The sequence below is a fragment of the Parasteatoda tepidariorum genome, chromosome 1 (genome assembly GCF_982258835.1).
Source record: "Parasteatoda tepidariorum strain Cologne lab strain chromosome 1, Ptep-v5.0, whole genome shotgun sequence".
Lineage (NCBI taxonomy): Eukaryota > Metazoa > Arthropoda > Arachnida > Araneae > Theridiidae > Parasteatoda > Parasteatoda tepidariorum.
This window is the reverse complement of record NC_141755.1, coordinates 64,111,550-64,126,771: the sequence shown is the minus strand read 5'-3', so window position 1 is coordinate 64,126,771 and position 15,222 is coordinate 64,111,550. Positions and strand designations below refer to the sequence as shown.

At 32.1% G+C, this 15,222-nt stretch overlaps 1 protein-coding gene across 1 annotated transcript in view; it reads right to left on the bottom strand.

Annotated features, from left to right (window-relative positions):
• LOC107437991 (netrin receptor UNC5C) overlaps window positions 1-15,222 on the bottom strand; it is a 300,076-nt gene that overhangs the window by 19,858 nt on the left and 264,996 nt on the right. Inside the window, exons 7-9 of the mRNA XM_087165445.1 lie at window positions 7,275-7,526; window positions 4,643-4,792; window positions 4,461-4,562 (exon numbers count right to left, since the gene is read on the bottom strand). Of these exons, the coding sequence (XP_087021571.1) occupies window positions 4,461-4,562; window positions 4,643-4,792; window positions 7,275-7,526 (504 nt within the window). The remainder of the gene's footprint in view (window positions 1-4,460; window positions 4,563-4,642; window positions 4,793-7,274; window positions 7,527-15,222) is intronic.

The following is a 15,222-nucleotide window of genomic DNA, read 5'->3' as shown; positions in this document are numbered from 1 at the left end:
GTAGTTCCTATGTCGGACCTTTTTTGATTGTGTATTTTTTAAATTAAATTTAAAGCTAATTTTTTAGGACAACGGTTTTTTTAAGATAATTTCAAATCAAATTATTTTAGGTTTAAATCTAATGAGTTATCTTTTTAGAATCGAAACTAAAAACTAACACTGTTATTTTAAAATAAATAGTATACATGGTATACATAAAAAAAAAACTCCAGTTCGTTGCTGTTTGTAAAATGATTAAATAGTTCCCCAGGTTACAAATGAATGGATTTAACTCATAAGTTGAAAAGATTTGATGTGCACTTTTATTCCTAAAACATCCAATGTTAGCTGAACTTTCGTTAGAAATAAATAAAGTAAGAAATCAGCAAAGTATAAGTTGAAAATAGTGATGTGGGGCAGTACAAAATGGAAACATTCTTTGTTAGGAAGCTAACAAAAGTCATACAAAATTGGAACTATAAACCACCTAAGACACTTTTAATGACAACTCGTTAATAGGATAGTTTTAATGATAGAACAGCGGTGTACAATGAGAAGTATTAAACTAATCTTGGGACAAAGAAAGGGGTGAACTCGATGGGACGCTTAAAATGAGTCAATTTATGAGAAAGAAAATTAAAAGGCATGTGCAGGGACATTAAAACAAAGGTTAATGAACAAAATAATGACCGAGATCAACGTCCAGAACTAGAATTTAGTGTCTCACAGTAGGGTAAGGCTATTAACTTGAAAAAGAAACAAAGCTAGCAGTTAGACTACAATTTAAAACTATTATTAGAAAAGGAGTGCTTTAAGTTATAGGGAGGCACCGTTTAATTAAATTAAATATTCTAATTTGGTTGTATAATATGCTTGACGGAAATTGACAATTTGAAGACATCGTTTTTGACAAATTCTTAAAATGACTAATTTGAATGAATTAAACATTATGCACGTGTACTTTTCAAATTTATATTAGTTTAAGTATTTTAAAAGACAATGAATCATACAAGTAATTATTTTAAATTTATTTTATTTTATTTCATAACCGTCTTTGAACAGCCACCCAATTTTTAGAGTTCACTACTACTAATGTTCAACTCCGTAGTCTTGTAATTTTGAATCCTATTCAGAAGACATTACCTTGATCAAGTATTAGGAGAAATTTGCCTTTGCGGAGGACTTTTTTGGATGGAACTAATCCACATTTTCGTTACATGGAGATGAAAATCACGAAAACCTCCCACGGTTAGCCTGATGACAAAGGGACTATAACCAATGATCCGTCTACCACTGAGGATATTTTACGTCATCACTGTCATCGGTGGAAGCCGGATGCGGAATTCAAATCGACCAACAATCACAAGGATTTGAACCCGGTTCACCTTAATGGAATGCGAACGCTCTATCCCGCGAGCCATCATGGCTCAAAATTATTCAATTACAGTTGTTTCAATAATACGGTACATTTAACAGTAGAAAATATCTGTTTAACAGTTTAAAAATGTAATGAAAGGGTCTAGAGTTAGCTAATGGAAATGTCAAAAGTAAGTCCTAAAATAAAATATAAATAAAAAAAGAAATGAAAAAAATTGTTTTAGTGCTGAGAATTAAGCATTAGAATAAGAGGTAAAAATTTATTAGTTCTTTTGAGAAGAACAAAGTTTTGAAATAATTTGTTTTATTTGGTTACTAGCCAAAAGAGAATTATATTTTATTATAAATAAATGAGTGTGAATTCACACCATAATAAAAATATCCTGCAAACATATTTATTAATGTCAAAAACTAAATCCAAATCATTTTTATGCAAAAGAGGAACTGAGCCTCAAAATTCCTCTTACAACTATAATTGTTTAAAATTTTGTTTAAATATAAATTGTACCATTTCTTATCCTTTTGATGCAGGTGGGGCACTGGTGCCTCTTTCGTATTTTTTATCTGGCACTCTAATGGCAAGCAAAAATACATTTTGTCATTTTTAGTTATAAAAAATCTGTTAGATGATCGGAATTATATTTGTACTAAAATATAAAATCCAAAATAAAAGTAGTTTAAAAAAGTTTTTTTCCACTCATATTCAAAATTTTATCAATAGTTAATTTTAGGAAGTAAAGAAATTTCAATGATGAATAACTGTGTTTCGCTCAGATCTAAATAACTGCAAATAAGTACAAATTTGAAAATTTATTGCTTGGAAATTAGTGTTAGGAAGATTTTACCTTTAACGTAGAAAAGTGTTTCATGCTGTATTTAATTACCATAAACTATTAAAAAGCTAAGTGTAATATTAGTTACTTATTTTGACCTACATTAATACAAAATAATGAAAAAAAAAGAATTAAAAATATTTTTAATAAAAATTTGGCGTCAAAGGAGATGGTTATGATTTTCCGATGGTCATATACTAAATTTTTGCACATGAAATTTACTATTGTAGGAATAGGGGGAAATTTCGTTTTGCAAAGTTAACACAAAATATTTCCCGCGATTGTAGATTTAATGTAATATTGCATTAATTCTATATAACATTAGCCTGCATAACATAGCAAACCTAAGCTGCATTGTTTACTTGATGTTTTTCAAGTTTCCTAAAAATTAATGGCAAGTAATCTTAAATTTGTTTTTGTGAGTCAATTTTCCAATACAAAAATGACTAACTTCAGCCACATTCTTAGCTTACCTTCTATTTTTTAACGCCTCTTACAAATATTAAAAAAAATAAACACAGCAATATAAATGTACCTTAAGAAAATATCAAATAAAATATTTAAAAGAAAAAAAGGCAACAATATCAATATACTTTGAACAAATAGTTAAAAGATATGCGTACCAAAATCAAAATATCATGTAAACAAATATACGAACAAATTTCTCCCAAAGCGAATTCATTTACCTGATAAACGAGGTCTGTCTTTGTCGTCGCTTAGAACAGCAATATACGTTTCAACATTGGTACCTTTCTTAATCGCTCCGGGTGGAATAGTAAGAGTTATAGCTAGATATGCGTAAGTATAACTATGTATAACTCTTTATTAATTATCTAGGTATAACTCCAGGTATGCACCTTTATTAGATATGAGTAGCAATATCAATATACCCTGAGTACAAATGCTAGCAAATTTCCATAAAAGCAAATTCATTTACCTGACAAAAGAGGTCTGTCTTTGTCTTCTCTTAGAACAGCAATATGCTTTTCAACATTGGCACCTTTCCTAATCACTCCGGGTGGAATAGTAAGAGTTATACCTAGATATGCATAGCAATCTAGGTATAACTCGTTATACTCTTAGGTATGTACCTTTATTGGATGTGCGTAGCAATATCTTAATCGCTCCGGGTGGAATAGTAAGAGTTATAGCTAGATATGCGTAAGTATAACTGGGTATAACTCTTTATTAATTATCTAGGTGTAACTCCAGGTATGCACCTTTATTAGATATGAGTAGCAATATCAATATATCCTGAGTACAAATGCTAGCAAATTTCCATAAAAGCAAATTCATTTACCTGACAAAAGAGGTCTGTCTTTGTCTTCTCTTAGAACAGCAATATGCATTTCAACATTGGCACCTTTCTTAATCGCTCCGGGTGGAATAGTAAGAGTTATAGCTAGATATGCGTAAGTATAACTATGTATAACTCTTTATTAATTATCTAGGTATAACTCCAGGTATGCACCTTTATTAGATATGAGTAACAATATCAATATATCTTGAGTACAAATGCTAGCTAATTTCCATAAAAGCAAATTCATTTACCTGACAAAAGAGGTCTGTCTTTGTTTTCTCTTAGAACAGCAATATGCATTTCAACATTGGCACCTTTCCTAATCGCTCCGGGTGGAATAGTAAGAGTTATACCTAGATATGCATAGCAATCTAGGTATAACTCGTTATACTCTTAGGTATGTACCTTTATTGGATGTGCGTAGCAATATCTTAATCGCTCCGGGTGGAATAGTAAGAGTTATAGCTAGATATGCGTAAGTATAACTGGGTATAACTCTTTATTAATTATCTAGGTGTAACTCCAGGTATGCACCTTTATTAGATATGAGTAGCAATATCAATATATCCTGAGTACAAATGCCAGCTAATTTCCATAAAAGCAAATTCATTTACCTGACAAAAGAGGTCTGTCTTTGTCTTCTCTTAGAACAGCAATATGCATTTCAACATTGACACCTTTCTTAATCGCTCCGGGTGGAATAGTAAGAGTTATACCTAGATATGCATAGCAATCTAGGTATAACTCGTTATACTCTTAGGTATGTACCTTTATTGGATGTGCGTAACAATATCTTAATAGCTCCGGGTGGAACAATGAGAGTTATAGCTAGACATGCATAGAAATCTAGGCATAACTCTTTATTAATTATCTAGGTATAACTCTTTATACACATACGTATGTAACTTTATTAGATATGCGTAGCAATATCAATATACCATGTGTATTTCTCTAAAAGCAAATTTATTTACCTGATAAACGAGGTCTGTCTTTGTCTTCTCTTAGAACAGCAATATACACTTCAACATTGGCACCTTTCTTAATCGCTCCGGGTGGAATAGTAAGAGTTATACCTGGATGAAAAGAAAAATAGTCATTACATTGGAACAAATAATCGCATTCATAGATCTAAGGAAAGAGTAAAAATGCGTACCGGATCCAGGTATGGAAATACGACCGCCACTTTTTGTAACAGTGCCCCACGCTATACATTCTATATCTAAATTTGGAGGCAACGCTGCTGAAGTGACTGAATGCCTGCCTGATGGAGTCTCATTGTCTGAAATGGTAGATGGTTGGGAAGCTGAAAAAGAAATAAAAAATAACATTGATAAAAGCTAATAACTCTTATGATTTATAAACTAATTATTAATTAAAAAAATTTATTTTTTTATATTCCGTAATTGAAAAATATTAGCGGAATAACATTCAAAAGTAACGTTTAAAATGATCGATGAAAGTAATTTTTAGATTGTATAGGAACACCAGGAATCTGTTAAAAAAAACTTTTCATTGACGAAATAATTAGGAAAATAAATTAATATTCTATGCTCACATGTGACCTTGTTTAGTGGATAACAAGTTTTTAAACTCAAAAATTTTATCATTTTCAATATATTGTCTAACATGTTTTTAGTTTTGCGTTATATCTACTATACTCTTTGTAAACAGAATATGTGTCTCTAGGTTATGAGATTTCCCCTCTCTTCACACTTTTCCTCTTTGCGTTACTAAGATAACAACAAATCTAAATTTACCCTCACGGCAGAACTTTCAGTAAGAAGTTGGAATCTACTTGCTCGGGGAAAAAGTAAAATTTGCCAAAGCCATGGTAACGGAGGGTGGAAAATGTGAAGAGTTGGGAAATCATTAAACTTTGAGACGCCTATTTTATTTGCAAATAGTATAGCCAAGACAGAGTAAGTCAGTTGCATGAGAATACTTTTTAAGAAATACTCTTCGGTGTTAAGTACGTAATGTAGTCATAGAGTTATGACATAAGTGGAAAGAATATGTGATAGGTTGAAAGCCAAAATTTATACAAAAGTAATTAAACAAAAATTTCCTCCTAAACTTAGCATGGAGTGATCGATAAGGTAGCTTTATCCGATGAAATCTGACAATTATGGGTGTATATTCGTTTTTCTTGTTTTAAAAACTAATCCTAACTATTCAAAGTATTTTATTATACATAAAAACAACATTAAATAACCATATATTTGTCAGAAATAGTTAGAAAAAGTATGATAGCTATACTTAACACTCTTATTAACTTATTTATGACATTAAAAGTCAAATAAATAGTTAATCCTGTGATAAAAAATTATTTATTTCTTTACTTTTCTGCTAAAATGTACTTTCTGGTAGAAAAGTTTGCAAACAAACTAAGTACAAAGTTATTTTTAAAGAGAAGAATCATAATGTATGCAATTATAGAATCATAATGTATGCATCAATAATGTATGCAATTTTGGAGTAGTTTGACGTGTGCGCTTTAGCTAGTAAAAAGAAAAAGAGACTAAATTTCATTTTTTTTTTAAAACTTCCAAAGGCACATTAAAAGAAAATTGAATATCAAAAAGATAACAATAAATCTATAAATGAAAGAGAGCAGTTCAGTAGTGTTGAAAAGTTACTCCTGCACTGGACACAATTGGGCTCATAAAATTACGCAGAATTTGACAATTAGTCGTAACTTTCCTAATGGAAAAATTTCGCGAAATTGGCTAATTTTTAAATATTTAAAGTATTTGTCTGTTTTAAAATTTAGCGAAATCTTTATAAAATATCGTAAACAGGGTGTCCTAAAATTATTGGGACGAACTTTAAAGGGAAGTAGGAGACATCACAAGGATTCAGAGCTGAATAGCAACCCAGAGTCGGAAGCGTCATGGGAAAGTAGTAAGACAGGTATAAGAAACAAAGAGACACAAAATAGAGATCATCTGAAATATTTATTGGTCAAAGATTTTACTTTTGCCTGCCATGTGCTGTTGTAGCTGATATGTGAAAATGTCACGAAAAATGTTCAACCTTTTCATAATGCGTTACACCGTTAGGCCTTAAATTGTTGAACTCGATCAAATACTCCTGGATTCTGTTGTATATCCACAGCAGCACAGACGATTCTTGAAACCAGATCCATATCAGAATTCATATGTGCACAGCACTTATTAGTGCGCCCAAAAGAAATAAATCCACGCTGTTTAAATCAGGAGAGCGTGGTGGCAAAGGGAACCAGTCCACCATACTCTCTAATGTTCTTGTGAACCATACCACCTAGCGGCGAACGAAGATATTTTCGACCATGGGTTGCTACGCACATTTGAATCTTAGTGATGTTCCCTACTATCCGTTAAAGTTTGTTCCAATTGGGAAACCCTGAGTTTAACGTAAAAGATTTTCTTCGAATTTAAGGTACTTTAACCTTGACTTTTTCTATCATAGGCTGGGTTAAAGTAACTTTCAACAAGCTTTAAATAATTTTTTATTTTATTTATTTCTTTGGAAAGATAGAGAACATATTCCCTTGAGACAAGACAGACTTCGAAAAATTTTTTTAAATAATTTTTATTCATTAATTCTTTATTTATAATTTTTTCATTAATTATTTTTTTTTACTGTATTATTATTTCTTTTAGACAGATTGAGAATACACACCCTCTACAAGAGAGGCTCATTGTTTTAAAAAATATTTAACAACAATTTGCATTTATTCGATAGATTTTGGTATGCAGTACGAAAAACTGTATTTATCTATTAAATAAGTGAAGTAGTGCTGTTACCAGTGGAAGCTGAAGACGAAACTACAGAGGGACATGAGCCTGAGTGAGGTGGTTTTCCTGTTGAGCTAGGCGTCAAAGACCTCTGTTGTTGTTGTCCATCCAATAGAGGAGCTCTACTTTGTGCTGGACTAGGAGGAATCGGAAAGTGGTGAGAAAGTAGGGGAGTAACTAACTTTTCGCCAAAACCCCCATTAATTTGGAGGCCGTTTCCAAGAGCTGTTTGAGTCAAGTCTGGTTGAACAGGTATAACATCTGAAAAGAAACATAAAATTCATTATTGATCTCTACACAGAATAAAATTATAAATCTATGTGTTTGTTTGCGATACACTGTCTGACGTCGAGTATCCAGACATCTACCTAAAATAGAGTATCAGGCCAGTCATTTTCGTGGTTTATCCTAGGATCTTTACAGTGGTTGGAAACATTAATTCTTAGATGTATGTGGACATTCTGAACCATGAACTGTGTTCTTTGGGCTCTAAGGTAATTATTTCGGAAGATTCATTTCTCTTCCAGATGATTCAACGTTCTGCTCACACATCGAAACTTATGCAGTGTGACAAAAAGTGGGTGTTCAAAAACTGGATCTACCCACAATCTAAATTTCATAGAACACTTTAAAAAAATTGGATAGCAGATAGTGTAGCCAGCCAAATTGACGATTCTCATTGCCAATACTCACTTTATATGAGTGTTACGCATGGTAGTCAATTCCTATGGTTATCACCTATCAAAAACTAATGGAAAAATGTCCCGAGACGTGTGCAGGCTGCCATCGATACAAAAGGGTAACTAACATGCTAAATATAATATTTTTTACTTATTTTGACTTAAAGTAGTATAAAATAATGAAAAAGTATGAGAAATGTGCTTAATAAAAATTCTGCGTCAAAGGGTTAAGGGATAAAAGATGCGCTAATATCTCAAATTATGTTTCATATGGGCGACTTGTCGTTACTGCACTAAGATATTATTAGGTAATTGTCTCATATTAGCGACTTAAATTATTCTTTTTAATTGTATTGTATTTTGGTACACTTCTGTAAAAAAATTAAGCATACTTTTACCATGGGTATAAATAGACAATTTTGCTTAACTTTTGACACTAGTGTAATAAAAACCTGCAAGCTTATATTTTCTCAGTAGAGTTTCTGATCCACAAAGCTCGACAAAACTGCGAAGTTCATGGTTGAATTAAAAATAAGATAAATTAGAAAAGCAATTACCATTTTTTAATTACAGAGAACCAGTATTTATGCTAGTGATAGGTCATGATACGAAAAAAAAATGTAATCTGAATCAAATACCATTTCCATTCTTTTTTATTCACCCTCCATTTTGAAGTGACCAAAGAAGAAACATAAAAAAAAAGAACATTAAAGCAAAGAGTCAAAATGCAACTTTGTTTCGGGCTCTTAATTAGTGACAAAACATTCGTGCCTGGATTTCTTCAAGGGGCACCACCCTAACATAAGAACTAATTCTCGTGTAACATTTAATCCGGCTTTGTTGAAAGGCGTTTGGGCAAACATAGTGACATCGCATTTCCTGTTTTCATTTCGAACAGGCAAGTGATTCGATTTCTGGTAACATAGTCGAGTTAACTGGATTGTGAAGGAGAAATAGGCTTTGATTTCAGGCCTCCGTTGTTTAACGGACGGGAAAGGGGCAGTTCTCTGTTACTATCCAAAGGCGTCTTAGTTACGAACGTAACTCGAACGGAATGGGGGGAATCGAACTCATTAAATGAATTGTTCCTACGGGATTTTGACGCTCAAGGCGTTTCCAATTTCTGGGAAAAACATGGCCCGTGATGTAATAAATACCTTTGTTTCCGTCAAAAGAGTAAAATAAAAATTGCAGATATTTTCAGAACGTTTAAGGAATAACGTCGTTTGTATAGATTAAAGATGACAAGAAATGTGTGGTAGGTGTAAAAGTATTTCATACTGAATTCTCCATAATGAACAGAAAAGCTTTTGATTAATTTTTTAAAAAGTAGAAATTATTTAATTTTTGTTTTCTGGAGAATACGAATTAAAACTTGAAAAGCAAGTACGCAAATTAAACAATAACAAAAACGAATAACTTTAAGAAATTATCTCCAAAATGATTCAGAAAAATACTACATAGCAAATATTGTTTTTCATCAAAATGATGCTGATAGACAATAGTCCAATGTTTTCATTAAAATTTACTAAAAGTACCTCAACAAAGTTAAACTTTCGTATCTGGTGGTCTTTTGCTACGAAAGATAAAAAAAAGCGGTCTTTTTCAAAAAATTCGAATAATTTTTTTTTGTTATATACTGTAAAGTAGGTACATAAAATAAAATGTTGAGTTATAGTTGAAATATTGTGAATGTATGTCATATAACCAGGACCAAAAGTAATCCTTCCAATAAATATTTTATATCATATAACAGCATCACAATATTAGTTACCGTAAATATAAATAACCTATAAATACCTATATATATATTACCTATACATATAACAGCAACACAATATTAGTTACTTTTCATGGAAACTACACATCTCTGCCGTATCGTTTAGATAGAACGAGTCTCTGTTGAGAGACAGCAACACAATAGTAGTTGCTTTTCATAGAAACTACATATCTCTGTCGTGTCGCTTAGATAGAACAAGTCTCTGTTGAGAGACAGCAACACAATATTAGTTGCTTTTCATAGAAACTACACATCTCTGCCATGTCGCTTAGATGGAACGAGTCTCTGTTAAGACACAGCAACACAATATTAGTTGCTTTTCATGGAAACTACACATCTCTGCCATGTCGCTTAGAGGGAACGAGTCTCTGTTGAGAGACAGCGACACAATATTAGTTGCTTTTCATAGAAACTACACATCTCTGTCGTGTCGCTTAGATAGAACGAGTCTCTGTTGAGAGGCAGCAACACAATATTAGTTGCTTTTCATAGAAACTACACATCTCTGTCGTGTCGCTTAGATAGAACGAGTCTCTGTTGAGAGACAGCGACACAATATTAGTTGCTCTTCATAGAAACTACACAGCTCTGCCGTGTCGCTTAGATGGAACGAGTTTCTGTTGAGAGACAGCAACACAATATTAGTTGCTTTTCATGGAAACTACACATCTCTGTCATGTCGCTTAGATAGAACGAGTCTCTGTTGAGAGACAGCGGCACAATATTAGTTGCTTTTCATAGAAACTACACATCTCTGTCGTGTCGCTTAGATAGAACGAGTCTCTGTTGAGAGACAGCGACACAATATTAGTTGCTTTTCATAGAAACTACACATCTCTGTCGTGTCGCTTAGATAGAACGAGTCTCTGTTGAGAGACAGCGACACAATATTAGTTGCTTTTCATAGAAACTACACATCTCTGTCGTGTCGCTTAGATAGAACGAGTCTCTGTTGAGAGACAGCAACACAATATTAGTTGCTCTTCATAGAAACTACACAGCTCTGCCGTGTCGCTTAGATGGAACGAGTTTCTGTTGAGAGACAGCAACACAATATTAGTTGCTTTTCATGGAAACTACACATCTCTGTCATGTCGCTTAGATAGAACGAGTCTCTGTTGAGAGACAGCGGCACAATATTAGTTGCTTTTCATAGAAACTACACATCTCTGTCGTGTCGCTTAGATAGAACAAGTCTCTGTTGAGAGACAGCGACACAATATTAGTTGCTTTTCATAGAAACTACACATCTCTGTCGTGTCGCTTAGATAGAACGAGTCTCTGTTGAGAGACAGCGATACAATATTAGTTGCTTTTCATAGAAACTACACATCTCTGTCGTGTCGCTTAGATAGAACGAGTCTCTGTTGAGAGACAGCAACACAATATTGGTTAATTTTCACAGAAGTTACTCATCTCTGTCATACGTGTGGAATATAAAAATCCTTCTAAACCACAAAAATGAGAATTATCGTTTTTTATTGATCCAGGGTTTCAACTTCTTACTTAAATAATGAACTAATTCGGATAATTATGAAGAAGTCAACTTGCCAACCGTAACACTACGATTGGCACATATGTACTCGATCTTATTAAATCTAGATAAATTTATTGTATTAAACAGGCAGTTGCAATCATAATACGATAATGTCAAAAATAAGCAAAGTGAACAGTTCATTATACAACCATTTACTGCTAGTATGACTTTTAAAACTAATACCCTTCTTTGTAATACCTCTTCAGATTACAAGATATCTTATTTAACCCTTTATAAGTCCGAGAAAGGATCTCCTCTCACCAACTTACATTTCAATTCCATCTATTTTTCCATCCAAGATTTGTGCGGCCACCAGCTGATATGAACAGAATATACAATAAACAAATAAATACGAATATAGGTCTTTGTTTGTATAAATGTGGGTACCAGTGAAGGTTTGTTCGGGGTCAAGAAGAGAGGCCAAGACTGAGGAGCTGTTTTCTTTCGTGGGTTATGCATTCGTTCATTTTCATAGAGTTTACTTGTAGTTATAAACAAAGATTTATAAATTTAGTCATTTATAAGCATATAAGTTCAAGTTTATGGCCATTTCTTTATAGTAGGCAAAATTTTGAAAATCCCACCCACTTTTCCACCAATAAACAAAAAAGACATTTAGGTTTCTAGTGGAAACCGGCATTTAGGTTGAATATCATTTCATTCAGTATTTGTCAGAATGGTAGATTTCATAACATAAAATATTTTAAAAGCCTTTCAAAAGATTGTAATACACATTGTATATCAAGATGTATATTTATAAAAAATTTTTTTTAATTAGCTCCAAAATATTTTAAAATCTGTCATACACACTCTTTATTTATTTATTCTTTAATTTTCAATTAAATATTTCTGAATCAATATCTAAAGAGTCAAAGGACAGATGATCTGCAGGGAAACTATCCTCACGGTTCCTTTCTTTTACAGAATCAATTACTGCCAGTTTTCGATGCAGTGAATCACTGGTATTTAGTGGAACATCTTCCGATATGGCTCCCTCTCCCCCAAGGGTAAAAGGGGACACCGGGGCATTGGAATGGAATTGTCTTGTTCTCTTCCAATAGACAAGTTCGTGGCATCTCTCGAATCCCATCAAAAGAATCCCCCCAATTCTCTTATCCTAGACTAAATCTTAACAAAATCAATTTTGAAACTTTTATTCCACAATTTATACTAAGCTGGAATTCCAGAAATCAACAATAAGCAATTCATTTACTTTTTTGCTCCTCTTTGGAATTTGTTACATTTGGATTTAATAATGATTAAAATAACTTAGGCGATTACTATCATTTAAAAATAAAATACAAAAAAATATTTAAAAATAAAAAACATATAAAAACTTTTGTCCGATCTCTTGGGATCATATTGTCAGCAAAGAATTCAATTCAGTACAAAAAAAAACAAAAAAAACAAATGTAAATTTCTTCAGAGAAAGTGCATTTATGAGTCCAATTTCGAACTCTAAAATATCGTTTGCACTAAGTAATTAGTAGGCTCGAAGTTACACAAGAAATCATGAAGTTTGTGTCCTAATAAGTGAAATCATTCGATCAAAAGTTATTCAGGGTGGTCCATTTCTTTCTTTGGTGTATTGTACATGTTTACTGATGTGCCATATAAAGTTACCTCAAATGGCATATAAATTATGCTAAATGTCAAATAAATTATGTTAAATGTCATATAAAAATATGCCAAATGACATATGCTAAATGGTAAGTAAGTTAAAATGTAACTCTCAGACCGTTAGTCATGGCTTTTTCCTAACTTAAATATGTAGGCTTTTTTATATTGAAAAAAGTATATTTTCTCAACATTATTCAGTGGTTCGTATAACATAGAAATTTTAAAAGTAATTTTACCCAGGAGCTAGAAAAATTAGAGGATTTTAAAAGAATTAGTCAAGCAAAAAGTTATTAGGATTTTTTTGATAATTAAATAATGAAGAAATAAAAATACAAGACAATAGGATTTTTTCTAATTTTAAACATTTTATGCGTCAAACAGTTAGGTTAAAAATCCACTAAGATGCGTTTAAAAAAATTCTTTAAAAAGGGTTGTTATATTAGTGATATCGATACCTGGATTTAACTGAAGTATTGATTAAAAATCCAGCAAATTTACCAATAAACTCACATTTTATTTATCCTCAAATATTAACTAATAAAATATATATATTATATATATGTCAAGAGTCGTTTGTCTTCAATGCAATAAATCTAGTGGCGGATAAGTTAAATGAAGAAAGTTTAAGGAAATAAGATCATGATCCTCGTTTTCAAAGAACTTAACACTGGCCAAAGAATTTTAAAGAAGCGTAAAAAATAAGTTAAAATTTAAGAAAAGGAGTTATTCAAGCAAACTTATAGATATTTAGGAATTTTTTGACAATCAAACAATGGAGAAATGAAGAACTTGGTTTTAGAAACAATAGGATTTCTTCCAATTTTTAATTCTTTTATGGCTATTTGGTCAACCTCTTGAATTACGAAGACATTAAAGAGATTCATAAAAGCGTGTTATGGTTCGCGTGAAAGGAACATCTTTTGTTCTAGACTACATTCTCTGACATTAAAGCCTGAAGACTGAAATTAGTTTCATTCATTTAATAAATGCAGGATTTTTAAGCAAACTGAGAACTATACCATTGAACTGGAAGAAACTTTTGTTGTGACAAAGGGAACTAATTAAAATATTTTAGCAATTCCTTTTCTATTTAATCAGAAAAATGACCTACAGGCTATTTAACATAAATATTTATTATTTTAATTTGATATAGATGGCAAAGGGTGCGTTTTATTTTATCAGCGTCGCTAAACAGCTTACCCAAATGTAGAATGAGACCATTAGGCACGGTTATTATCAACTTGGTGTTATTAGTCAACGTTAGTCATTACGTTAGTCTCGGAGGCATTTACTCTACTTAAAAGAGAAGGCAAGTTTTGAACCAAGTGTTGGAACAAATAAGCCACTGTGGAAGACAGTTTGAGATTGAACTATGAGATAAAAGAGATGGGAAGTTTTGAACCAAGTATCGGAATAAATAAGTCACTGTGGAAGACAGTTGAGATTGAACCATGAGATAAAAGAGATGGAAAGTTTTGAACCAAGTATCGGAATAAATAAGTCACTGTGGAAGACAGTTGAGATTGCACTATGAGATAAAAGAGATGGTAAGTTTTGAACCAAGTATCGAAACAAATAAGTCACTGTGGAAGACAGTTGAGATTGAACTATGAGATAAAAGAGATCGGAAGTTTTGAACCAAGTATCGGAACAAATAAGCCACTGTGGAAGACATTTTGAGATTGAACTATGAGATAAAAGAGACGGGAAGTTTTGAACCTAGTATCGGAACAAACAAGCCACTGTGGAAGACAGTTTGATATTGAACCATCATTTGAATTGCAAGGAGAGAGAAACCATGAAAATCTACCACGGTTTTCACAACTTCAAACGATCTCTACTCATACGCGATCTACCACTGTGGATATTTTGACATCAGTACTGTGATACGACGGTTTGTCAACTTTATCTAGCATAGGGTTTGTTAACTTTTGCCATATTAATAAAGTTTTTAAGATATATGCATTCACACTTTTTTGATAAGACTGTAAAACTATCGAAATGATATTAGCAAAATATATGCTCAAACAATTTAGAAATGAATAATTTGCTCTTATTTATAACAGAATCTGGTTTTAAATTTGAATTTAAACCATTAAAAAGCTTCGAACTTAATTTGATGTCACTTGGTATAGAGAAAGAGGGGCAAACTGCTCATCAGATTCCAATTTATTGAAATATTAACTTACCCTTTGCAATATGTTTGTGATTTTTCTCTCCATGATTGAAGAAAAATCGTAATATCAAATTTTATGACACTTAAAGAATTTTAGTTTAGGGTTATCCTGAACGTTCTAAACACAAGCAAAAGAAAAGACATTTTATTTCGACCTTATTTTA